Below are 27,792 nucleotides of genomic sequence, written 5' to 3' on the forward strand. Positions count from 1 at the left end.
CACGGCTGAAGTGATTTTTAGCTGTGGTTATTATTAACATAATTTATGAATAATTATATCAAAAGAAAAAGTTTAAAATGTTCCCAAAACCCCCCACAAAGCATGAGGATTAGGAATATTTCAAAAGAAGGACCAGGGCATTGACAAACAAAAGTAACATGTAATGGAAGCTGCATGAGAAGCTTCGACAGATGCATGGAAAGGAAATGATAAGCAATGGTCGGTGGCTCCCTTGCACACTGCCAAGATGAACTGGATTGGAAAATAAAGAGCATGGAAGAGAAATTAAATATTTTGTCATGAAAGTTGACACCAAATAGCTGGAAATAGTGGTTGAGCAGTGGGCTCCAGGTGAGGAACTCAAAGAAAGTAACATTGCTATTAATATTAGGTAAATTCATAGGGACATGGTGAAAAAACCCAATGGCTTGCCGATCTTCACCCCTATTTAATTCCTCTTCCATGTTCTTTATTCTCCAATCCAGTTTACCCTGGTGGTTTTGCAGGATGCATGTGGAGATGGTGAGTACGCAGGCTGTTAATGCTTTAAAATCCTATAGATATTCAAATTTTTCTGATAGTCTGGAAGGTAGAAAGTTTAGCCCCACTATTTTTGCAAAGATCAGAGCATTACTGACTAGTTGCTGACAGAAATGCTAGGGAAAAATGCTGGAATTTATTAAGTGCAACAGGACACTCAAAAAAAAAAAATCAAATGAAATGAGCTGGTCAACATGGATTTATGAAAGGGACATCATATTCAGCAATGCTATTTGAATTATGAGCTTTTAATTAGCAGAATTAGTCAAGCTGCGGTATGATGTATTTTGACTTTAAGATGCTGTGCGATACTAAATGAAATTGGGGGTATGGATTGAAGGTGCATTTATGAGCAGAAAACAAAGTAGGAATAATGGGGTTAGGTTTGGTTTGGCAGACTCACCAGTCAGCAGCTGAAGCCCCAACATTGACAATAAATATCACTGATTTTGAATGGTTGGATCATGCAGTATATTCAATGTATTGGTAATTCTAAGCTTGGTGACCAGTGTAGGTGGTGAGGAAGATGCAGAGCTGCTTTGGAGGATATAGACAAGTTAAGTAAATGTGCCAGTGCATGACAGATGGAATACATTGTGAAAAGATATGAGAACCATTTTGGAAGGAGAAATAGAAAAAAACAGTCCTGATGTACTGTCTTAATCTGAAATGCTGACTATCCCTTTGTCTCCACAGATGCTGCTTGACCTTATTTGTTCCTCCAGCCATTTGGTTTACAGCATATGTAGTATTTTGTGATGCCCACGGAACCTTCTATGCCTGTGGAATGGGGAATGGCAGGGTCCTTTCAAGACTGTGATTCTGACAGTGCAGCACTTCAGTTCTGTGCTGAATAGTCTGTGTCATCTGTGTGCTTCAGTCTGTGGAACAAGGCTTGAGCCCTCGACATCAACCCACAGGAAGCAATATGATCCCTGGGAATGGAGAAGAGTACTCATTCCCTGCTGTTTCATTCCCCCTACTTACCATATATTTAAATTTGATTTTTGACGATGGAATATGGCTTGTACTAAAATCAGAATTTAAACTTCAATGATTTTAAAGTGGTTGGTTTGGACATGAATCTCTTTGGGAGTCACTGCAATTTTGCAGTTGTTTTGTTCCCTTTTGTGAGCTTTCTAGGTTGCCGTGTAAGGGAGGCTGCAGATGGAATAGGCTTCAGATTTGAACCAGTTTGCTGTGTGTTTATACAATTTCTGCAGTTAAATTGGATTTCCTGCCCAACCTCGATTTGCTTGGATAAAATCCAAGATATTCCATTCTCCTGAGGCATTGGTATCTCTTCTGCCATAACATGAACATAGACAGCTGAAGATAGAGATTTTGAGAGGCAACTTCCTGTTTTGTTGTAACCATGCTTGTTGGATAAAGTTTGACGGTTACTATACTTGGTTTCTTATTGGGAACACACAAGGTTCTGGGTGGGTGCTGATGAATCTAGTCCACAGCTTAATACTTTGAAACAAAAACAATGGATTTTTTCCAAATGAATTGCCTGCATTTTAATGATTCATTCCCTTCTTAGAGGATGGTCATCAAATCCTTCTGCAAATACCTATCGACTGAGTGCCATATAGATTGTCCACTTAGGATTAATACTTTCCGGTGGAACTTTGTGATATGCAGCATATATCCAAACAACACTGATAGTATCACAAAATGCTGGAGTAACTCAGCGGGCCAAACAGCATCTCAGGAGAGAAGGAATGGGTGACGTTTCGGGTCGAGACCCTTCTTCAGACTGATGTCAAGGGGGCGTGTCAAAAAAAGGATATAGGTGGAGACAGGAAGACAGTGGAAGAACTGGGAAGGGAGAGGGGAAGAGAGGGACAGAGGAGCTATCTAAAGTTGGAGAAGTCAATGTTCATACTGCTGAGCTGCCCAAGTGAAATATGAGGTGCTGTTCCTCCAATTTGCGGTGGGCCTCACTATGACGCTGGAGGAGGCCCATGACAGAAAGGTCAGACTGGGAGTGGGAGTTGAAGTGTTCAGCCACCGGGTTGGTTAAGGTTGGTTAAGGCGGACTGAGCGGAGGTGTTGAGTGAAACGATCGCCGAGCCTGCGTTTGGTCTCAATTTAGAAGGATGAGAGGGGATCTTATTGAAACATATAAGATTATTAAGGGATTGGACTCGCTAGAGGCAGGAAACATGTTCCCGATGTTGGGGGAGTCCCGAACCAGGGACCACAGTTTAAGAATAAAGGGTAGGCCATTTAGAACGGAACTGAGGAAAAACTTGAGAGGTGAGAGTTGTGAAGCTATGGAACTGTCCCTCAGAAGGCCGTGGAGGCCAATTCCCTGGATGCTTTCGAGAGAGTTAGATAGAGCTCTTAATGATAGAGGAGTCAAGGGATATGGGGAGAAGGCAGGAACGAGGTACTGATTGTGGATGATCAACCATGATCATGGCGAATGGCGGTGCTGGCTCGAAGGGCCGAATGCCTACTCCTGCACCTATGGTCTATTGTCTCAGTCCAAACCACTTTAAAATAGGCGAGCAGCCATGTCCAGGCCTTTAAAATGAGTTTTAGTGCCACCATACCAGGAACACAGTGAAGATAATATTGGAGGTAACAGTTGTTGCCATATTAAGTTCCAGGGTATATCCTGTTATTCTCCAAAACCTTTCCTATTCTTCAGCCTGCCATCATCCATCTTTCACTTGAACAACTGCCATGCATGGTAACTTTTGGGGTGAGGCTGGGGGTGGACTATTAATATAATCTATTAATATTATCTATTTGGGGTGAGGCTGGGGCTGGACTATTAAACATCCCCCTCAGACTCCCCACTGAAAGTGATCCTATATTACAAATGGATAAGTTTGTTTTTGGCATTATCCAAAGGAATCCGACCAGAAATAATTGAGTATTCAATCCGCAACCCCAGCACTGCTCCATGGGTCAACATATTGGAATGTACAATAGTTTCGTTAATTGCTGTTAATGTAAATAACTTGCATATGTATTGTATGATGCTTTGTTCAATCAAGAATGCTTAACGTGCTTACATTTTTGACCAGCACTCTTTAAAAAAAATAAAAATTGCAGGCTTCTGATTTCCCCTTCACATTGAACAGCTCAACCCTGTAGAGGAAAAAATATATACCAAGGAAATACTGGAGATACTTGACTGGACAGCATGCTGCAAAAAAGCTTTTCACTGACACATGACAATAATAAACTGAAGATCAGGTAGCATTGAAGCAGAGTAGTTATTTAGGTTCTATCTGATTAGAGCTGAGCATTGCCAGGAAGTTCTGTACCATGAATGTTACTTGCAACTTAAAAGGTCTATTCCTGTGCTGGACAAAGAAAGAACAAACTGCTCTTTTGTCCTTGCAGAAATTTCCCTGGTAATCTCCAATCGGGAGCATTTGGCTGTTGCTCTTGGGGACTCACAGTCTCCAAGTCTCCAAGCACAGTTTGGTCACCTGGGCTATTTAGCTCATTTTTCTCAAAGAGTGGTTGGGTGTTGCTTTTAATCTAGTAACCTCTTTCAAGACTTAACTGCAAAACTACATGCATGCTGCCAAGTGAGAGAACTTGCATTTCATCAATTGAGACTACTTTGCTGAAAATGGGTTAGGGTTAAGGCTAAAAACATTAAACATTTGCAAGGCCAGTGGTACAAAGCTTCATCAATCTTCATGTTTGCTGTTCATCAATGGGGCCTTCACAGTGACAGTGTATGTCTTTGTGAGTGAGCTTAAGCCACGTGTCATATTGATCTTCCCTGTCTGCATGCTTTCTGAAATACTGGATTCAAATGCATTCTTCCCCTCTCATTGAACTTCCTTGCATAAACAACTCTTCTCACTCCTCTACTACTATGATCTTCCAAGAATTTAATTTTCTACCAATTTGTCTTGCTATTTGGGTCATGTCTTTTAGTTTTCGAGGTACAGCATGGAAATGGGTGCTTCAGCCCATCAAGTCGATGACAACCATTTATTACCCATATACTCGTTCCATGTATACACAATTGTAGACTTTAGGAGAGTTCCCTCCCCCCCCCCCCCCACTCGCCATCAACAACACTCCAGTCACATCTATGGAGTCATTTAGGTTCCTTGGAACCATCATCTCCAGGGACCTTAAATGGGGGGCCACCATCGACTCCACAGTCAAAATGGCCCAACAGAGGATGTACTTCCTGCGGCAACTGAGGAAACACAATCTGTCACAGGCAATGATGGTCCAATTCTATACCGTTATCATTGAGTCCGTCCTCACCTTCTCCATCATGGTCTGGTTTGGCTCAGCCACCAAGCACGACATCCGAAGGCTGCAACGGATCGTTCGATCAGCTGAGAAGGTTGTTGGCTGCAACCTGCCCCACCATTGATGAACAGTCCAATGCAAGGACCAGGAAGCGAGCGGGCAAGATCATCTCTGACCCCTCTCACCCTGGCCACAAACTCTTTGAAGCACTTCCCTCTGGAAGGCGACTCCGGACTGTCAAAGCAGCCACAGCCAGACATAAAAACATTTTTTCCTACAAGTGGTAGTTCTTCTCAATAACCAAAGTCTGTAGTCTCTTTTTTGCTCTGGTTTATTTTCACCCACATGTTTAGACTGTAATGTTGTATCCTTATTGTTTTGATGTGTTTATGCTTTATTCTTAATTGTTAACTGTATGTTTGTGTTGTCATTTGTGAGCGGAGCACCAAGGCACATTCCTTGTATATGCACATACTTGGCCAATAAACTCATTCATTCTTGTTATCCCACTTTCGCATCCTACACAATAGTGGCAATTTACTGAAGCCAATTAACCGACAAGCCTGCACGTCTTTGGAATCCCTGGGAGAACATACAAATTCCGCACAGACAGCGGATTGAACCCAGGTCTCTGGCACTGTGACAACCTAAAGTCTAGACAGATAACTTCAACACGTCAAATTTAAGATGACAGAAATCACCAAGGGTCACTTTAAACTAAGCTTCCTGGCATTGGACCCAATGCTTGTTTTACATCTTATCCTTGCATCATGGAGAAGAATACTACATGAGGTGTAAATCTGGAAACCATCAAAGGCCATCTCCATGAAGAGATTCCACCCATTACTTGTTCAATCAGATTTTCAGATTATCAATCTTCAAGAATTTGCCATTCACTGGAAATATAACTGGAGCAGCTACATTGTAGCTGAGATCAGGCTAGAGGCTGGGTTTTCTGCACGATTAATCTTGCATCTGACTCATCAGGGTTTTTCCAACACTGACAGCACATATTCCAGGAGTGTGGTGGAATGGTATTTACTTGCCTGGATGTGTGCACTTCTGAGGACCTTTCTGAGAAGTTCTCAGAATCCTTTGGCCAACTCGATCACCACCTTAGCGTTTGTTCCTTTCATCGTGGTGCACCCTTCATAAGATGCACCAACATCAACCTGTCATAGCTCCTTGGACAGCATCTGTCAGCTCAAATTATGTCACCAACATAGGGAGTGATGCTCTCATCTATATACTAAAACTCTCGTTTGTTATCTTGTTTGTGACTGAACTTCAGCCAAAACGGTACACGATAGCGCAACAATTTTAGGCCCACCTTACTCACCATTGTCACTTTAGTGTTAATGTAAGTAGTTTCATTGGAATCGGTCTTATATTTTTAACGTTACTCACATTTTAAGTTTAAAAAGAGGGGAGGAGGGAGTGGGGGTGAAGGGAGGGAGGGAGGGAGGGGATTGAGGGGAGGGGGGGAGGACAGGGTGCTGAACCAATGTTTGGGCCCAACGGGTCCACTTGGTCTAGTATGGTCTATTGCCCTTTCCAGAATGCTCCTGGTGGGTGTGCAATCGTGTTCCTCAATGATTATGCACAAACCCTGCAGTTTCTAATCCATAGCACAGTCGGAATATCTTTGAGTACAGCAAGAGGCCGTTCAGCATCTTCACAACGGCAGTTAGGAAGGATATTAAATGCTGGTATTGACTGTGGTGAGCTTGTGTTATGTAATAACATTATAGGCCAGAGATGACAATGCACTCTGCTACATGGTCTCTGGCAATACGCCTACATTTGCTTGAGGATCAGAATGCTTAGAGTGTTTTCTTTCTGGCCCTTATTCCTATGGCAAAGGAAGTGCACTCTTCCAAAGAGAACTGTGCTATCTGATGTGGATGTCAGGGTGATTGCAAGTTAAGGCTTTTGCACTTACTTGGCAGTTAATGAAACAAATCTTATTCCAATCTATGCTACATTTATAAAACTCATGTTTTCCTATTAAGCTGGTGAACTGATATTCAAACCTACTTCAATGAGCTACCTTGAAATTGTCCCACTTTTGGTTTGAACTTGGATTAGCCAGAGAATGATGTGTCGGATGCAGAGTCCTCGTGGGGTAAAAGGTGAGGACCAGGGGATCTCTATCCTTGTTCCGTCTGGGGGAAGTGGGAGTGAGAGTGCAGGACGCAGAGGAAATGTTGTTGAGGGATCCATCTATGACAGCAGAGGGGAAACATTGTTTATGAAATAGAGGACATCTCGGATGTGCCAGAACGGAAAATCTCATCTCGGAAGCAAATACGGTGGAGACGGACAAAATGAGAGCTGGGGATACTGTCTTTCCAATAGGCAGTGTGGGAGGAAGTGCAGTCGTGATAAATGAGAGTCACTGGTTTGTATTTGACATCAGTTGGTAGTCTGTCTGCTGTGATGGAGACAGAGCGATTCAAAATAGGAGAGAGAAGTGCAGAGAGAGTCTTAATTGAATTTTAGGGAAGGGTGGAAGTTGGTGGTAAACTTAATGAACTCAACAAGTTCTGTACTGGTGCAGGAGGCAGCCCCGATGCAGTCGTCGATATAGCGGAAAAAGAGTTGGAGATGGTGGCTGTGTACATTTGGAGCAAAGATTATTCAATGTATACGACAAGAAGGCGGGCATAGCTGGTGCCCATGGCAACACCTTTAACTTGATGAAAGTGAGACGAGTCAAAAGAGAAGCTCTTGAGGGTGAGGACAAGTTCTGCCGGACAGAGGAGAGGGTTAATAGAGGAGATTGATTGGTCTCTGCTCAAGGAAGAACCAGAGGGCCTTGAGGATGGAGGTATAACGATGGAGGAATACACGTTATACCTCCATCCAGAGGGCCTTGAGGATGGAGGTATAACGTGTATTCATGAGAGAGTTGGATATAACTCTTAGGGCTAACGGAATCAAGGGATATGGGGAGAAACCAGGAACAGGGTACTGATTCTGGATGGTCAGCCATGATCACATTGAATGGTTGGCTCATAAGGCCGAATGGCCTACTCCACCTATTTTCTATGTTTCTAAAGGGACTGAGCGTCCATGGTAAAGATGAAACAACGAGAGCCTAGAAAGCTATGTGAGTGTGAAGGATCATGAAATATTATCATGATCACATTAAAGAAAAACTATGAACTTAAAACTGTTCAGGAAAATAATGCTTATTCAATAGTGCTTTTTCTAACCTTTGCAATTTTGAAAAGGAAAAGATACATTTTGAAGTAAAATAATAACATTCAGGATGTTCATGGTATTGATATGCCTACAGTGTTTTGATTCACATTTGAATTCTTTGGTGGTGGTGTGGCTCCATGATTTGTTTTATAAAGTCATCTTTGACATTCACTAATGGGTTTCATTACTTCTGGTGTCAGATGGGAACAATATCCAAGTGACTCCTACGAGCATGGAGACATTAAGATGGTTTTTGAGCTGCCTTGTTAATGTTACTGACCATGTGGCCTTTGGGCATTCACTGCCCAAGACCCATGTGCGACAGATGACCATTTAGACTTTAGAGATATTGCGTGGAAACAGGCCCTTCGACCCAACAAGACCGTGCCGACCAGCGATCAACCTGTACACCCCTTGTGCTATCTTACACATTGGGACAATTTATAATTTATTTTAACTGTAGCTAATTAACCTACAAACCTGTACGTCTTTGGAGTGTGGGAGGAAACTGAAGCATTTAGAGAAAACGCATGCGGTCACAGTGAGAACGTACAAACTCCATACAGACAGCAACCGTGGTCAGGATCGAACCCAGGTCTCTGGTGCTGTAAGGCAGCAACTCTACCGCTGTACCCTAATTTAGGTGAAACAGTGATGTGAATGGATCCAGCAATGGCTGCCTGCCACTGTATATTGTTTCTTTTTTTTTTCCTAATCAGATGTGCAGCACTTTGGTCAACGTGGGTTGTTTTTAAATGTGCTATACAAATAAAATTGACTTGACTTGACTTGACTTAAACCTGGCTGCAAATTGTTCTTTTATTAAAGAAAAGAATGATAATGTTTGGTGACTTGCTTCTAAAATTTCCTCATGGATTGTGATTACTCTTTTGATGTGTTCTGCCCACACGTGTGCTCATTTCTCCCCCATCTCCCTCATCATTCTGTAATTTAAATAAAAATAGAATAAAATAAATAAACAAGGGCTGCTTACAAGAAGAATTTATGAAAATTATACAAGCCAGAGTTTTAAAATTAAGAATTTTGATGCAATTGTGGGCATACCAAATTTTAATTGCATTTGTGTAACGTGAAACATAGAACTAGGCCTTGGACAAAATGTATGCTGTGTTTGTGTGAGAATACAGGGGCTGGCAGAGTCACTCAAGGATACTCCATTCTTGGACCTGTTTTAAATGTTCTTTTTCTGTGTAGGTTACATTTTCTAATTATGAATATGTTAATGAGTTTTGCTTACGGACATGTTCATAAGTGATAGGAGCAGAATTAGGCCATTCGGCCCATCAAAAGTACTCCGCTATTCAATCATGGCTGATCTATCTCTTCCCTCCTAACCCCATTCTCCAGCCTTCTCCCCCATAACCCCCGAAACCTGTGCTAATCAAGAATCTATCTATCTGTGCCTTAAAAATATCCATTGACTTGGCTTCCACAGCCGTCTGTGGCAATAAGTTCCACAGATTCATCACCCTCTGACCAAAGAAATTCCTCCTCATCTCCTTCCAAAAGGAAAGTCCTTTAATTTTGAGGATAAGACCTCTGGTCCTAGACTCTCCCACTAGTGGAAACATCCTCTCCACATCCACTCTATTCAGGCCTTTCACTTTCCGGTAAGTTTCAATGAGGTCATCCCTCATCCTTCTAAACTCCAGCGAATAGAAGCCCAGTGCCATTAAACGCTCATCATATGTTAACCCACTCATTCCTGGGATCATTCTCGTAAGCGTCCTTTGGACCCTCTCCAGAGCCAGCACATCCTTCCTCAGATATGGGGCCCACAATTGGTCACAATACTTCAAATGCGGCCTGACGAACACCTTATAGAGCCTTAGCATTACATCCATGTTTTTATATTCCAAAGATTTACAAGGGGAAGCAACATTCCACACATTATTTTCATAAGAAATACCTGTTAAGGTCTGTCCTTAAGGTAAATGAGGCAAAAAACAAATGTTTGTAATGCTCGTACTTCTCTTGATCATGTACCTGTTTGACTTCCATGTACAGTGTGACATTGATTAAGTTGGTGAATCTGTGGAATACATTGTCAGACGGCTGTGGAGGCCAGGTCAATGGATATTTAGAAGGCGGAGATTGAGATTCTTGAATAGTAAGAGTGTCAGGGGTTATGAGGAGAAGGTAGGATAATGGGGTGAAGGGAAAAATGGATCAGCCATGATTGAATAGCAGAGTAGACTTTATGGGCCAAATGGCCTAATTCTGTGCCTTGAACTTACGAAGTTCATGGTAGAATTTCCAATGCTTCACTCAATTATGCTGTGCTCAGTTTTCCCCAGACAGTGTAAAACTATCCTTTCTGGTACCAATAAAAAGACATGGTAGACGGCGGATTTCTAAAAAAGCACACTGCACCTTCCTTGCCTCCATCCTACAGCAATGGGAGATTGCTACTAGAATGCACTGAAATTCATCCCTCACCTATTAGGAATGGTGGGGGTTGGGGATTGATTGCTTTAAAATCGTATGCTTTTAATAATGCCATTTTCTTTCTCCCTTTCTCTTCCCCCATCCCCTCATTGTTTCCACAGACTGCCTCTTTAAGTTATGTCCCATGAACCGATACTCTGCTCAGAAACAGTTCTGGAAAGCAGCAAAGCCCGGAGGCAACACCACTACGGACGCAGTGCTGCTAAATAAACTGCATGTAAGTAGAATCCAGAAACTGTGCTGCCGACTGATGTTCTCTCCCCAGTGAATAAGCCTGGAGTTAGTGGCTGGAGGCATATTTTTTCTTTATCAGGATAGGCTTGAAGAGATTTCTCCCCGAAGTGAGGAAGAATGTAAGTTAATTGGGCAGCAGCTTGTTCAATTGCTGTCTCATCACTCCACTGCCCAGCTTCAATCATGATCTCTGGTGCTGTCTATATGGTGTTTACATGTTTCCCCATGAACTTTTGGGCCTCCACCAGAGGCTACACATCGCAAAAATGTGCAGGTTGGTAGATTAATTAGCCATTATAAAGTGTCCCCTCTGTGTGGCTGAGTGGTGCTACCTGGGGGAGTTGATGGAAATGTGGAGAAAACAAAATATAGATAGTGTGAACTGATGTTTGCTGGCCTGGCACTGATTGGATGGGTCGAAGGACCTGTTTCTGTGCTGTAAGACTCTGAAGCTATGATTTTAATGTTCAGTTCAGTTTAGTTTATTGTTACGTGTACCGAGGTATAGTGAAAAACTTTTGGTGCCTGCTATCCAGTCAGCAGAAAGACAATACCTGTTTACAATACCTGAGCCATTTACAGTGTGTAGATACATGATAAGGGAATTGCGTTTAGTGCACAGTAAAGGCAGCAACATCTGATCAAGGATAGCCCGAGGGTCACCAAAGAGGTAGATTGTAGTTCAGCAGATCACCCACCTGTCCAAAGTTGTATGCACCTATCCAAAGCCTGGAGTTGAGAGGTAAGGTTTCGTTTTTTAAATAGACAGGCAAATGTTTTGTACTGTCCCACCCAATGTTTATCCTTCACTCTTACTGCAGCAGGACGAACTGTTCTTTAACACAATTTGACTTGTGGGAGTCTCCTCTAGACAAACTAGATGTTATATTTCCTGCTATGAATGGGACTATACATCTGAAGCACTACATATTAAATAAAGCACTTTTCAATAATGAACTATAAGATCTTTACTCCTTGACATTATCTTCCAAAGACGTGCAGGCTTGTCGGTTAATTGGCTTCTGTAAATTTCCACTCTGGTGTAGGATGCAAAAGTGGGACAACATGAATGAATGAATGAATAAGTTTATTGGCCAAGTATGTGCATATGCAAGGAATGTGCCTTGGTGCTCTGCTCACAAATGACAACATTCTCTCTCCAGAGATGCTGCCTGACCCTGAGTTACTCCAACATTTTGCTGCCTGACGCTGAGTTACTCCAACATTTTGTGATACCTTCTACTTGGAATATGTGTTACTCCTAAACTCAAAATAAAATCCCATTGGAAAAATTATCAATTTAATTATTGTTGTTATTGCTGCCATTCCTGTCAAAAGTCCTTGAAAAGGCAATTCTAAACCAATTAGTGCCCTACCTACAACAAAACACCATCCTGGAAAGTTTCCAGTCAAGTTTCAGAGCCCAACACAGCACAGAGTCTGCCTTGTTGAAGGTACACAACGACCTGCTTCTCGCCATCGACACCGGCGACTGTGCAATGCTGCTCCTTCTCGACCTCAGCGCAGCGTTCGATACAGTGGACCACACCATCCTTATTGACCGTCTCCGGTACGCGGTTGGCATTGATGGCACTGCCCTGAGCTGGTTCGTTTCCTACCTCAAAGATAGGAGTTTCGCCATCAACATAGGCAGTTATTCCTCTTCTCCAGCTAGCCTCTCCTGCGGAGTTCCACAAGGCTCCATCCTAGGCCCCATTCTCTTCTCTCTATACATGCTCCCCCTTGGCCAAATCATTCAAAGGCACGTCATTTCTCAGCTTTACCTCCCCCTGAAACCCAGCAACCAGTCAAATTTAAACAGCCTCTTACACTGCCTTGAGGACATAAAATGTTGGATGGCACAGAACTTCCTCCAATTAAACGAGAGCAAGTCTGAGGTCATCCTATTCGCCCCCCCCCGACTCCATCAAATCGATAACAGGCAGTCTTGGAAGCCTATCCTGCCTAGTCAAACCGCATGTCAAAAACCTCGGCGTGATATTTGACTCTGCATTAAAATTTGACAAGCAAGTCAACGCTGTGGTAAAAGCCAGCTTCTTCCAACTTCGTACCATAGCTAAAATCAAACCTTTCCTCCAATTCGATGACACTGAAAAAATCATTCACGCTTTCATTTCCTCCCGCCTAGACTACTGCAACTCCCTATACACTGGGATCAGCCAATCTTCCCTGTCCTGCCTGCAACTGGTCCAAAACGCCGCAGCGAGACTCCTGACGGGTACCCGTAAAAGGGATCACATCACGCCGATTCTGGCCTCTCTCCACTGGCTCCCTGTACGGTACAGAATCAACTTCAAGCTCCTCCTATTCATATATAAAGCCCTAAATGGACATTCCCCCCCCTACATCAAAAATCTTCTAACCCACCTCTCTAACTCCAGGTCCCTCAGGTCGGCTGACATGGGGCTACTCACTATCCCGCGGTCTAGGCTTAAGCTCAGGGGTGACCGCGCTTTTGCGGTTGCAGCTCCTAGACTGTGGAACAGCATCCCTCTCCCCATCAGAACTGCCCCCTCCATCGACTCCTTTAAGTCCAGGCTCAAAACCTATTTCTACTCCCTAGCGTTTGAGGCTCATTGAGGAGGTGCTGTGAACTGTTTTGTATGTGCTGTTATGTTTGTGTGCTACTGTATGTTTCATTTTTTCCTTAGTACCTAATCAGATGTACAGCACTTTGGTCAACATGGGTTGTTTTTAAATGTGCTATACAAATAAAATTGACTTGACTTGACTTGATTATCATCGTCATTAGTATAATACTTTCATTGCTCCCAATTGAGTCACTACCCAAAATTATTGCAGAGGATTGAGTTGTTTTGAAAGGGAAATTTCCTTTTCAATGGATATGTCAGTCATAGAGTCATACAGCACAGAAGCAGGCCTTTCCTTCCAACTTGTCGATGCTGACCACTATGTCCCATCAAAGATAGTCCCATTTGCCAGCGATTGGCCAAAATCCCTCTAAACCTTTCTTATCCATGTACCGGTCCAAATGTTTTTTAATTGTTGTTACTGTATCTCCCTAAGCTTTTTTAGCAGTTTGTTCCATATACCCACTACCTTCTAGGTGAAAAAGTTGCCCCTCAGATTCCTATTACATCTCTCCCCTCTCACTTTCAACCTATGCCCTCCAGTTCTTGATTGCTCTCCCCTGTGAAGAAGATTATGTGCATGATCATTCATAAAATCATGAGATTGGGCAGGCTAGGTCTTTATTCCTTGGAGCGCAGGAAGCTGAGAGATGATCTTATAGAGCTGTATAAAATCGTGATCATTACCTCATGATTTTTAACCTCCCTAAGATCACCCCTTGGCCTCTAGCACTCCAAGGAATAAAGACCTAGCCTGCCCAATCTCTCCCTGTGGCACAGACACTCTACTCCTGGCAACAACTTTGCAAGTCTTCTCTGCATCCCTTCCAGTTTAATAGCATATTTGCTATAGCAGGGTGACCAAACCTGAACACAATAAATACCTCATGTGTGACTTTGCCAATGTCGTGTACTAATGTAGCATAACATCCAAACTTCTAAATTCAATTCCAAAACTGATGAAGACCAACATGCCAAAAGCCGCTTTCACCAACCAATCTACCTGCCACGCCACTTTGAGCGAACAAAATTTTTCAAGGCCCTCCTCTTCATTAGTTCAACTTCCCGAAATACAACACCTTGCATTTATGTGAATTAAACTCCATTAGTCATTCCTAGGTTCACCTGCCCAGTTGATCAAGATCCCACTGTAATTGTTGCATGTCTCGAGAGTTTTTGATATCTTTGGACAAGATCTCTTTTGTGAAGTGGGACAGAATTGATCATTACTGCTAACGTTTTGGTATTATTTTGTAAATTAGCTTTGAAATAACCTTCCATGAATAGTTGTGTTACAATGATCCATAGCTGGATTGTTATTCAACACTCATGTGCATAAGTCATTGGAACAGATTAAGGCCAGTCGGCCCATTGAGTCTTATCCATGTACCCGTCCAAATGTTTTTTAAATGTTGTTACTGTACCAGCCTAAATCACTTTTTCTGGCAGCTTGTTCCATATGCTCCATTGAGGTCATTCAATCATGGCTGATCTATCTTTCCCTCTCAGCCCCATTCTTCTACCTTTTCCGAATAGCCTTTGACACCCTTGCTAATCAAGAACACTGTTGGACTTTGATGTAGAATTCATTGCGTTTATTCCTGCAGCATGATTTTGTCATGTCTCCTGCCACCCGATGTCCTGTCCTCGTGCTGTCACTGGTCAATGCCCACAGGCACTTTCAGCCTGCCAGTGCACCAGCTCCTATTACAAAGGGGAAATAATCCATTCCTATTTTCAGTCTCAAACATTCACTCCATCTCTAATATTCTAAAAAATAAGCAAACCACTCAAATGAAATTGAGGGATAAAAATATTTCTGTTAATGCTTGCATGCTTTTCTCCTATTTTTTTTTCCTTCCACTTTTTTCCTTCGCTGGGAATTGAATGTTGCTAGAGAGTCCAGGAAGATGCCCAGTGTAGTGCATTCGGTAGTAGTGCACAACCCCCCCACATGTCTAACTAGAAGTATCACAATGCTGTTTGCTCCATGAGTGGTTCTGGTGCATGAGGAAGAACTTGTTACCTCAGATCAAAGAACCGTTGTTAAAAGCTATTGATCCCCATTGTGCGTAATTTGGTTGACTTGGCATTAACAACTGCTTGTGGTGCCATTGCCTCACAGTTGTAGTGACCCAGGATCCATCCTGACCTTGGAGCTGTTTGTGTGGAGTTGGCGTGTTCTCCCTGTCGTTCAGTGCATTTCCCCAAAGAGCTCTGTGGGAAATTTCCTTCCTTAGCACAAAGATGTGCTGGTAGGCTAATTGGTTCCTGAAATTATTTTTTTACAGCAAGTTAATGGCAAAAATAATTAAAGGAGAGTTGATGGGTATTTGATGAGAATATGTTTGCAGAAAAGCAGGGAAATGTGGAGTGCGTTGTTGGAACTCATGCGATTTTTCCTTCTTGGACCCAACATGGTCTCACTCACTGCCTCCTGCATTGCTGTAAGATTCTCCAACCAAAGCTCTTTCCAGTAACATCTGTTTGGGCAAATAAAGTTAGATTTTGCTAATCTTGCAGAAGAAGTGTCTTCAAACCTCTCTCGACACTGATGAAATTCTAAGATGCACCTTTTCGTTTAATGTTCTACTTATAGAGGGAGTACATTCTTGGATTCACCCAAAAGAATTTCTCTCTTTCTTTAAACACTTTTCAGTCAATCACTTTTCAGTCTTTTAAATGTTAATGTTTCAAATAAAGATGGGCTATTTTCAGACCGCTTTCTCACATGATCAGCTTGATTTAGTTGTGAGCAGATTGTGTGGAGGGTATGTCTGAATTTTCTTAATTACTACTCATGACTTGTTGACATCAGGATTACAATGACATACTAGCAATTAAATATTTACCAATTAAATAAGATCATGTGTAGTAACTGTAGATGCTGGTTTAAACTGAAGATAGACACAAAATGTTGGAGTAACTCAGCGGGACAGGCAGCATCTCTGGATAGAAGAAATGGGTGACGTTTCAGGTCGAGACCCTTCTTCAGACTGTAGTCAGGAGAGAGGGAATACATAGATAAGGAAGTGTAAGGTGTGAAAACAGGTCAAAGGGGATGAAGTTTAAGGAAAATGTAGAATAGATCATTATTAGCTGGGAGAAGGCAACTACAAAGCAAACAGAGATAAAGTGTCGACGGAGACGGTCAGACTGGTCGGCGAACTGGGAAGGGGTTGGGATGGAGAGAGGGAAAGCAAGGGTTACTTGAAGTTAGAGAAGTCAATGTTCATACCGCTGAAGATCATTACTGGTAGTCAGTAAATGTTGTGACTAGAGAACTGTTTTGATGTGTTTTAATTGGGGCGGTTACATTACATTTCAGTGAGTTTTCAGATCCATTTAATAATGTCTCTGAACTCTGGAGTGCTGCACAGAACAGCAGTGCAGTAATCTTGGAGGATATCATATCGTCGCCAGAAAATATTGAAGAATTGCAGCTCTTCCATCATTTTAAGACTAATTATTTTGGTTGGCTGAAAGGTTGACACATTTTCTCATTTCAGCTTAACTATTGATCTGCATAAAACATGCTGCTTTTCCAAATTTATAAAATTTCTCTGCAGTGTAATCTCTTACATCCAAATTAGATGCGAGGAACCTGCCAGTCCATTGATGATTTCTGTCAAAATCTCAAGAGTCAAACGTGTTTAATTGTCATACGTACCAATACCACACATACTGCCATGTTCATATCTGTTCAGGCAGCCGATCTATATTCGGACAAAGGGTCCTGACCCAAAACGTCATCTATCCATGGTCTCCAGAGAGGCTGCCTGACCCACTGAGTTACTTCGCCACTTAATATCCACACTGTTATATAGTGTAGTATCATCAACAAACTTTGCTGTGCCTTGTGACAGTAAACTAAACTAAGTAATTTAGGGACCTTGCTTAGAAAGATGCAACAGCTGGAGTTGGGGTATGTGCTCTAATTTGGCATTCAACTATTTAAACAATGTACAAAACTATAAGGGAAATGCTGCAGCTGACCTTTTATTCAAATGTGATGTGTACAATGTTCACCTTGACATTTCTTCTTAACTTTTACTGGCTGCATAAACGTTCCAGTGATGGTAATCTTGACAACCCTTTTGGTAATAGTCAAAACAATCAATCTGGGTAAAGCAGCAGGGAGGTTCTACTGCAGTTGTACAGGACATTGGTGAGACCGCACCTGGAGTATTGTGTGCAGTTTTGGTCTCCTAATCTGAGGAAAGACGTTCTTGCCTTAGAGGGAGTACAGAGAAGGTTCACCAGATTGATCCATGGGATGGCGGGACTTTCATATGAAGAAAGACTGGATAGACTAGGCTTGTACTCGCTGGAATTTAGAAGACTGAGGGGGGATCTTATAGAAACATATAAAATTCTTAAGGGGTTGGAGAGGCTAGATGCGGGAAGATTGTTCCCGATGTTGGGGGAGTCCAGAACCAGGGGTCACAGCGTAAGGATAAGGGGGAAGTCTTTTAGGACCGAGATGAGAAAACATTTCTGCACACAGAGAGTGGTGAGTCTGTGGAATTCTCTGCCACAGAAGGTAGTTGAGGCCAGTTCATTGGCTATATTTAAGAGGGAGTTAGATGTGGCCCTTGTGGCTAAAGGGATCAGTGGGTATGGAGAGAAGGCAGGTACGGGATACTGAGCTGGATGATCAGCCATGATCATATTGAATGGCGGTGCAGGGTCGAAGGGCCGAATGGCCTACTCCTGCACCTATTTTCTATGTTTCTATCCCATGTTTTTTTTTGGGGGGGGGGGGGGGGGGGAGATGGCTTAACTAAACTGCTGCATGATTTGCTCATTACTGAAAGGAGTGAATTGTCAGAATTTAGGGCAAGATCTACTTATGTATTCCACTGGGTCTGTCAAGGATTGAATGCTGAGTACAGTACACACAGGTAAGTAGCTAGATTTGCTCCTGGCAACTTTCTTTTAGATTTTCAAAATGAATTAAAAAAGTGCTGTCTTTCTTAAATCTCTTGGGAGCCGAATTCTGGCTTTTATCCAATCTTGCTAATTTCATGAGCAAAGCTTATTACATAAATCCATCAGTCTGAAGACTTTGATCTTCACGAGAGTGGAACATGAAGCAACAGTCTAATTTAGCTGAAAAATACTTTGATCACCTAATGTTGTTTCTGGGAGCTTGCTGTGTACAGATTGGTGGTTGTTTTTTTACACATTAGTGAATCTGCCACAAAATATTTCACATCCTGTTAATCTGCCTGGTGCAACCAATGAGTATTCTTTCATGCTATCAGTTTAGTTTAGATACATGATAATGGAATAACATTTAGTGCAAGGTAAAGCCAGCAAGTCCAATCAAGGATAGTCCGAGGATCATCAAAGAGATAGATAGTAGTTCAGGACTACTCTCTGGTTGTGATAGGATGATTTAGTTGCTCGATAACAGCTGGGAATAAACTCCCCCCGAATCTGGTGGTGTGCATTTTCACACTTCTATACCTTTTGCCTGATGGGAGAGGGGAGAAGAGGGAATGGCCAGGGTGCGATTCATCCTTGATTATGCTGCTGGCCCTGCCGAGGCAGCGTGAGGTATAAATGGAGTCAATAGCAGGGAGGTTGGTTTGTGTGATAGTCTGGGCTGCGTCCACAATTCGCTGCAATTTCTTGCTGTCTTGGATGGAGCTGTTCCCAAACCAAGCTGTGATGCATCCTGATAAAATGCTTTCTATGGTGCATTTGTAAAAGTTGGTGAGAGTTGTAGGGGACATGCCAAAAATAGTTAAATTTAGCTCTTGGGGTTAAAGGAATTAAGGGATATGGAGAAAAAGCAGGAATGGGGTACTGATTTTAGATGATCAGCCATGATCCTATTGAATGGCTCGAAGGGCCGAATGGCCTATTTTTCTATGTTTCTATATTTCTACATTCTAAGCCTTCAAAGGAAACAGAGACTTCCTTATCTTTCAAAGATGTGACCAATGTCAAGCTCTTCAAGTTAGGCCTATATATAGAAAGAAATAGATTAAGGAGTGAAAATTTTAATTGTATTATATAATATATTGGGAACCGTTACCCCAAGGTTAATAGAGTGGATGATTACACATTTTACATGTGTAACCTTTGGAAACTTAAACAGAAGTAACTCTTTGCGGAATTAAGCACAGTACGTTTGTACTATTCTGATGCACTGTAATGTTGCCATAGTTCTAAGGGATTCGATGGGACAGAATTTGTTAAACCAGAAACAATTTCTGAAGTAACACGTAGATGGTCACATTGGAGAATGGACTATACTAGACCTCCCAGTAAATAAGTCTGGGAAAGTGGCTGACATGTCAGTGGGGGAGCACTTTGGGACTAGTGGCCATAAATAGTTTCAAGATATGGAAAAAGATAAGACTGGTCCTCAAGTCAAACTCCAAATTTGGGAATAAACTAATTTTGGTGGCATTAAGCTGGAATGCAAAAAGTTGATTAGGATAGACTGTTGGCAGGTAAAGGAAATCTGGCAAGTGAAGGCTTTTAAAAGTGAGATAGGATGAGCTCAGAGCCAGCACGTTGCCGTGAGAGTAATGGGCAGGATTATACCGACTCTGATTGATGAGGGATATTGAAACTGCTCAGGAGAAAGAAGATTGCAGATGTTGGATATAGGCACCGGGGGTCAAATGAGACCCTTGCATTATATGGCAGTGCATTTAAGATGGAAGTTAGGAGAGCTAAATGGGGACATGAGATTATCCCTGGCAGAGAAGATGAAGGAATGATTTTGTGTGTTAAATGCCAAAGGGTAACTCCAAAGAGAATAAAGAATCTTCATGTTTGGTGTGTCATCTATCTCTGAAGCCGCAGGAGATGGACAAAGTGTTAAATGAATACTTAACTTATTTACTGTGGAGAAGGGAATGGAAGCTAGTGAGTTCAGGGAAGAGGGCAGTGATGTCCTGGAGCATATCAATGTTATGAAGAAGATGTGTTGACAGCCTTGAAAGGGAGCAAATGTCCATAAATCCCCACAGTCTGACCAGGTGTAATAAAGAATGTTGCGCTAAGCATAAGAGGAAATTTGTGATCTCCTGGCAGAGATTTTTATGTTTGTTTCTGATGGTTGAGGTATGTGAAGTCTTGTAGGATGGCTGTTGTTATGCCTTTACTTTAGAAAGGTTGTACCCCTGTACAACCCAATCCCGTTGTACCCCTGTACAATGACAATAAAGATATATTGTATTGTATTGTATTATATTATATTGCAAAGACAAGCTAGGGAACCACAGTCCGGTAAGTCTTGTATCACACTGGTGAAAAGTTACTGGAAGGGATTCTGAGGAACAGGATTTATTTGCAGTCTGTGGATCCTATTACAAATTTGCTACTTTAAATTTCTCATTGGTTAACTTTGAGACTGGATTGTATACATTTCTATCTTGACAGGCAGTGACCTCTACTGGAGATGATTTGTGCTGTAAGTAATGACTTTGAAATTCTAGTAGAATTTAAACAATGATATGCTGAGTATATTTCTCTATCTTAGCTCAGCATTTCACAGCACAATTCCAAGAGTATTTTTTTAATCTTGGAGATGTTTCATTATCTATCATAAGTGATAGGAGCAGAATTAGGCCATTCGACCCATCATGTCCACTCCGCCATTCAATCATGGCTGATCTATTGCTCCCTCCTAACCCCATTCTGCTTTCTCCCCATAACCACTGATACCCGTACGAATCAAGAACGTATCTATGAAGATAAGCATCATTGAAGATCTGTGATGGCCAATGTGCAACATGAGAGAAATTCAGTATCATAAGGCCTTGCGTAAATGCAAATGGTGGTGGTGGTGGGAGGTGAAGGGGAAACCCAACAGGTGTGAGAGGAACTGCTGATGCTGGTTTAAACCGAAGACAGACACAAGCTGGGGTAACTCAGCGGGACAGGCAGCATCTCTGGAGAGAAGGAATGGGTGATGTTTCGGGTCTGAAGAAGGGTCTCGACCCGAAACATCACCCATTCCTTCTCTCCTGCGATGCTGCTGGTCCCACTGAGTTACTCCAGCTTTTTGTGTCTATCTTAGGTGTGAGTAGTTGTGAACTTGCCTCGTGTGCCCTTGGAAAACACCTTAAAGTGCCGTAATCGATTTGGGACATGGTACATGGAAGTGGACAGGCGGCTGCTGGAGGGATCAGGAGACAAGTTTGCGGTAGCTGTATGGGTGTCAGAGGTTATGGGGAGAAGGCAGGAGAATGGGGTTAGGAGGGAGAGATACATCAGCCATGATTGAATGGTGGAATAGACTTGATGTGCCGAATGCCCTCATTCTACTCCTATCACTTATGACCTTATGAATCCATAGAATGCTGATCACAATCCAATATCCACCCAGCCGGGAAGCAGCATTGTATTTGGCCAGATTCCTGAAGAAATGAAAATACAATGGCAACAACATTTCAAAAGGACATTAATTGTCACTTTGCAGGGTGTGGGGAAAATGCTGGTACAAAATGCTGGATGATGGGACAGCTGCAACATTGTATCCTTGCATCCATGCATCCTTGCATCTATTTATATGTTTTCACTTGATGGACCAAATGGCCTAATTCTACTCCTATCTCTTATGATGGTGATGGCAGAGGCGGCCATGAGAGACCCTTCAACAGTCAGGTGAGCGAACGTATTGGGCACAGCCTGCAGCAGCCGCACAAAGTGGTGGTGGAAGGATTCGATGGCCTTACACTAGGTCAGGCTAATTCCTATTTCATCGATCCTCTGCTGTCAAAACTCCAGGCCTTAAAGGAGAATATAAGCAATGCATATCTCCTTGGGCTAAGGCCGGACTTTTTAAATACTCGCAAGTTGCAAGATGGTGCCAGAAGATGCCAATTCTCTGCGTGCTGTTCCAGAAGAGGTTTCCTTGTACTTGTGTACAGCATAATTTGACTGGGTAGCATTCAGAACAATCATTTCACTGTATCTCGGTACATGTGACAATAAGGAAATTAAGCTCAACTAAACTAAACTGTCAAAGAAGTGTGTGGAAGTTCTGCAGCTGTTACTCATCCAAAAACTGAAATCACTGAAGCCAATTGCTTGGTCACTATCTTATTGTGCTACCTTTTAAAGAAAAAAGTATTGGCTATCGATATACTAAAACTCTAGTTTGTTTGTTCCTGAGCTACAGCCAAAACGGTACATGATAGCGCAACAATTTTAGGCCCATCTTACTCACCGTCGTCCCTTTGGTGCTAATGGAAGAAGTTTCATTGAAATTGGTGTTATATTTTTAAAGTTATTCACATTTTAAAGTTTAAATCTATCTCCTAGGGAGGGGGGAGGTTGGAGAGGGGGAGGAGGAGAGGAGGGAGGGAAAGAGCGAGGGGGGGGAGGGAGAGGAAGGGGGGGGGTGGAGAGGGTGATGCACCAATGCAGGAGAGCTTTGGACCCAACAGTTCTACTTGGTCCAGTGTTTCCCTAAATCTAGCAGCAACCACACATTCAATGTACATTTTGCAATGTCAAAAGGTGTGAAAGTCACCTTATAAATACATCTTCATCCTATAATGGTTGGTTAATAGGTTTAGACATTGAAAGTTGCAAATTGTTTGATTTTTTGGTATATTTGTAAAGGAAGAACTTAATGGCTCATTTTTCCCCAGATCAAGTCAGTTTAAAAGCACTTTAAGGTTGCTTAGAGAAAGCTGAGCCAAATGTTCTACACTAAAGGCTGTGACTAAACTAGATGGCATTGTATACCAAACCAGTAGATTTGTGGTCCTCTATATATAGAAGAAGAATCCATTTATTTTGTGACGTGCACTTTTAAGTAGTTATCTTGGACATGTTGTAAAAGCTGAGGCTTTAATTTGATGTCTTCTCTGCAATATTCTTTTTGGCTTTTAATCTTGACTGTTGCAGTTTGGCCAAAACTCTCTTGGCATTGGTGCCATGACGCTTTTGATAATTGGGTTGTGTGCTCCTCATTCACCAGCTGATTTGTTCACGTTCCAGATGTGATAAAGCAATATTTCTTTTCGTGTGGAAATGTCCATTGAAATTCCATACTGGCGCCTGGGTGTCCTGACTCCAGTAATATTGAGCACAGGGTTTCATAACTCTTTCTGTTTTTCCGCCTGATTCGCAATAAAACAACTTTCTCCTATTTGCCCAAATAAATATAAATCTGACCATTTCTGCAAAATGCGGAGTAGTATGATAATCTTTAAAAGTTAACAATGATAATGTAAATGATGAAGTAAAGCATTCATCGCAATCTCGGGGGGATGTCCATGGTTACTTTGTAAAGATAGCCACATTGTGCTGTGGGTAGTGCAGCAACATAAATTAAATGCAGAATGTTTCTGCAAACAGCAGCAGGATGATGATCGATACAATTTCAGTGATGTTGCTTGAAGAATAAATTATTATCCCTGGACAGCAATGTAGTGGATATCTTTCCACACATTCTTGTCAAGAGAATCAAGAGTGTTTTATTGTCATACGTACCAAATAAAACAATGAAATTCTTACTTGCAGCAGCTCAACAGAATATGTAAATATCATACTATGTAACACACACACACACACACACACACACACACACACACACACACACACACACACACACACACACACACACACACACACACACATGCACGCATCTATGCAGTCCAGTTATGTAGTTCTGATTGCCCTTTGGAGGGCAAGCAGAACTCATGAACTCATGCCTTGTTTGCAAATTGGCACCTTCAGCAGTTTATCAGTTCTTCTGTCATAAGCCTGAACAAACTTCATGTAGATTTTAGAGAGGGTCTCAAAACCAATGGAATTCATGATTCCAGGGGAACAGGAGCTATATGTGTCCAGTACTCTCTCACCTTTGAGTATGTTTGAGAATGTTGTTCTGTTCAAGCCATGTTGTGCTTGGGCTAATCTAAAGGTCTGAGGCAGCCACTGATCTGATGTCTGTGCCTCTCTCCACAGCATGCTTCAGATCTGGAAAAGAAGCAGAACGAATCGGAGAACCGGAAGTTACTTGGAACAATCATTCAATATGGCAATGTTATTCAGGCAAGTGCAGGACATGTTGATGGTGTCCCGACTAACACCCTGCAATACCGTGCTTCCAATATGCTGCCCCTCTAGTCCCACAGCCATGTAGCTCCACGTATCCTGGAGGTGTCACAGTCACTGTGACCCCACAAAGTGGGGTGCGTCAAAAACAGCAACTAGGCCACAGATTGTGGAATCTGAAGCTCCATTTCCAGACTCTCATAGAAATATAAACAATAGGTGCAAGAGTAGGCCATTCAATGTGATCATGACTGATAATCCATAATCAGTACCCTGTTCCTGCCTTCTCTCCATATCCCTTGATTCCACTAGCCCAAAGAGCTCTATCTAACTCTCTTTTGAATGCATCCAGTGAATCGGCCTCCACTGCCTTCTGCGGCAGAGAATTCCACAAATTCACAACTCTCTGGGTGAAAAAGTTTTCCTCATCTCAGTTCTAAATGGCCTACCCCTTATTCTTAAACTGTGGCCCCTGGTTCTGGACTCCCCAACTTCGGGAACATGTTTCCTGCCTCTAATGTGTCCAATCCCTTAATAATCTTATATGTTTCTATAAGATCCCCTCTCATCCTTCTAAATTCCAGTGAATACAAGCCCAGTCATTCTATTCTTTCATCATGTGACAGTCCCGCCATCCTGGGAATTAACCTTGTAAACCTACGCTGCACTCCCTCAATAGCAAGAATGTACTTCCTCAAATTAGGAGACCAAAACTGCACACTGCAGGTGTGGTCTCACCAGAGTTCTGTACAACAGCAGAAGGACCTCTTTGCTCCAATACTCAGATCCTCTCGTTATGAAGGCCAACATGCCATTAGCTTTCTTCATTGCTGCTGTGCCATGTGATCATCTCCGAAATTATGTGCTGCTGATGGTCTTTCCTGTGTTGCTGATTGGAAGCGTTTAACAATTATTGAAATTCAATTAGAAAAATAAACTTCAACTATGCTTATTTAATTAATTTACACCACAGGTTTGTTTTGCTTTTAAAAGATGTACCTTTCTTAATAGGAAAATAACTGCAGATGCTGGTACAAATCGAAGGTATCACAAAATGCTGGAGTAACTCAGCGGGTCAGGCAGCATCTCTGGAGAGAAGGAATGGGTGACGTTTCGGTTCGAGACCCTTCTTCAGAGTCTGAAGAACGGTCTTGACCCGAAACGTCACCCATTCCTTCTCTTCAGAGATGCTGCCTGACCCACTGAGTTACTCTAGCATTTTGTGATACCTATCTTAATAGATCCTACCCCCTTGACTGAGCATGATCAGAAAACATTCATGGATTTTAATACATGGCCTTGGGCCAAATACTATTTTAATTTTGCCCTTTTAATCTCCCAACCTGCATTAACAGGAGCCCATTCAGCACAACAAACCTGCTGTGCCATTCAGTTTGATCAAGGCTGATACGCACTTGTCCTTTTTTTTCTCCGCATCAGGGGGATAGACTGGCCTCACGTAAATCTGCCCTTCTCCATTTGCCCTTCTTTCCCCGGTGTAGTCTGTAAAAAGGTCTCTATGGAGCAGTGTCCTGTCTTTTTTTTTTAACAAGTTCAGGGGTGGGGCAAAAGATTGGGTTGGCACATTGAAGTTAGCCAACAAACTAATGGTGTTGTTTTTGTGGGTGCTACCTTTCAAAAATGCTTCCACATTTGCAAACCCATTAAAATAGTCGATTGAAGAGAATCGCCTTTCGACAATCCAAAATAAAATACTTGAAATTCTTGGGAAATCCCAGCAGCTCAAGTGAGAGAAGTTGGCGTTGGCATTTCATAAGTAATCTTGCATCAATGCAATGAATCCTATGGAAGGTGTAGTCACACAGAACACAATCATTGTGCTCATTTCCTTCTATTGGCATCCAAGGATTCATTCGCACAACAACTGAATGGTACCAGGATAGGACTGGTTTTTGTTCCATGTATTAATACATATATTAATCTAGACTTGTGCCAGCCTGAACAGAACAGATACTTTGGGTGCTGGGAGAAATTATAGCTCTGGATCTGAGATAGCGTGATTGCCCAGTGAAATTGGTTTTGCACCTTTCCACGCATCATATCATATATCTACAGCCGGAAACAGGCCCCTTCGGCCCTCCAAGTCCGTGCCGCCCACATTATAAAGATATTTTAATAAAGGATTAGTATTGCATGATATCCTTCAACAGATTGCCCCTGATGTCTCGAAACATAACATGACTTGCATGTATGTGAATGATTTGCTTGGTGTAATGTGATTCCTTTTTATCAGTGAATAGGGTAAATAAACTCTATTGCTATTTGCATGAGTAATGTTTGGTACACAGAACCACTTGTGCATACACACATTATCTTTTCATTTTTCCTTTAAGGTGTGTAGTAAAGACCACATTTCACATAAAACAGGGATGTAATGCTGGTAAGGCCGCATTCAGAGTATTGTGAGCAGTTTTGGACCCATATCTGAGGAAGGATGTGCTGGCATTGGAGAGGGTCCAGAGGAGGTTTATGAGAATGATCCCACAAATGATCGGATTAACATATGATGAGCATTTGAAGGCATTAGGCCTGCACTCACTGGAGTTTAGAAGGATGAGGGGGGACCTAATTGAAACTTAGCGAATAGTGAAAGTCCTGGATAGAATGAATGTGGAGAGAATGTTTCCATTAGTGGGAGAGTCTAGGACCAGAGGCCATTGCCTCAGAATGAAAGGATGTACCTTTAGAAAGGAGAGAGGATGAATTTCTTTAGTCAGGGGGTGGTGAATCTGTGGCCATAGATGGCTGTGCAGGCCAAGTCAATGGATATTTTAAAGTCAGAGATTGACAGATTCTTGATTAGCAATGGTGTCAGAGGTTATGGGGAGAAGGCAGGAGAATGGGGTTGAGAGGGTGAGATAGATCAGCCATGATTGAATGGTGATGGAAACTGGGCCTTACTCTGCTCTGACAACTTATGAACTTATGAACATTCTGTATGTTGTGCTTCATGGTGATGCGGGACACATTCCGTGCACCAATTGGTTTCTCCCGCCCAACGTTTGTGTGCTTCCCTGCGCACAGCTAAAGATAACAAATGGGGTTGTGCCTGAGTGTATAACAATTAAATGCATGTTCCTAAAATTGGATCCATTAAACAGAAAACTTAAAATGAAGTGTTCTTTGTTAATGAATGAAACTGCCAAAAAAAGTAACAAACGATAACTAACTGAAAAAAATCCTAATTGTTTACAGCATTGAATGTTAGTTCAATGCTGTAAACTTGCCAGTTCTTGTCTCAGTGTGAAAAACGTATAATTAGCATGCTTCCTGAGCAGGTTGGCCTCTTGCAAGAGATGCATGACTTAAAGAGATACACGACTTAAAAAGAGATGCAGTTGGATTATTTTCTCTCTTCCCTGGCATCATTGCAGTTAGCGTGGACTTGTTAGACGGGTCATGTGGTTTTCACCTTAGAAGGGTTTGG

At 42.2% G+C, this 27,792-nt stretch overlaps 1 protein-coding gene across 12 annotated transcripts in view; it reads left to right on the forward strand.

Moving 5' to 3' along the window:
* The window catches only part of LOC144601899 (inositol 1,4,5-trisphosphate-gated calcium channel ITPR1), a 446,238-nt gene that overhangs the window by 125,272 nt on the left and 293,174 nt on the right, over positions 1-27,792 (forward strand). For all 12 annotated transcript variants that reach the window (XM_078414430.1, XM_078414435.1, XM_078414436.1 and 9 more), the window contains exons 4-5: positions 10,563-10,678; positions 24,255-24,341. In XM_078414430.1, the coding sequence (XP_078270556.1) occupies positions 10,563-10,678; positions 24,255-24,341 (203 nt within the window). The remainder of the gene's footprint in view (positions 1-10,562; positions 10,679-24,254; positions 24,342-27,792) is intronic.

Source organism: Rhinoraja longicauda, chromosome 17 (assembly GCF_053455715.1).
Source record: "Rhinoraja longicauda isolate Sanriku21f chromosome 17, sRhiLon1.1, whole genome shotgun sequence".
In the NCBI taxonomy this organism is placed as follows: domain Eukaryota; kingdom Metazoa; phylum Chordata; class Chondrichthyes; order Rajiformes; family Arhynchobatidae; genus Rhinoraja; species Rhinoraja longicauda.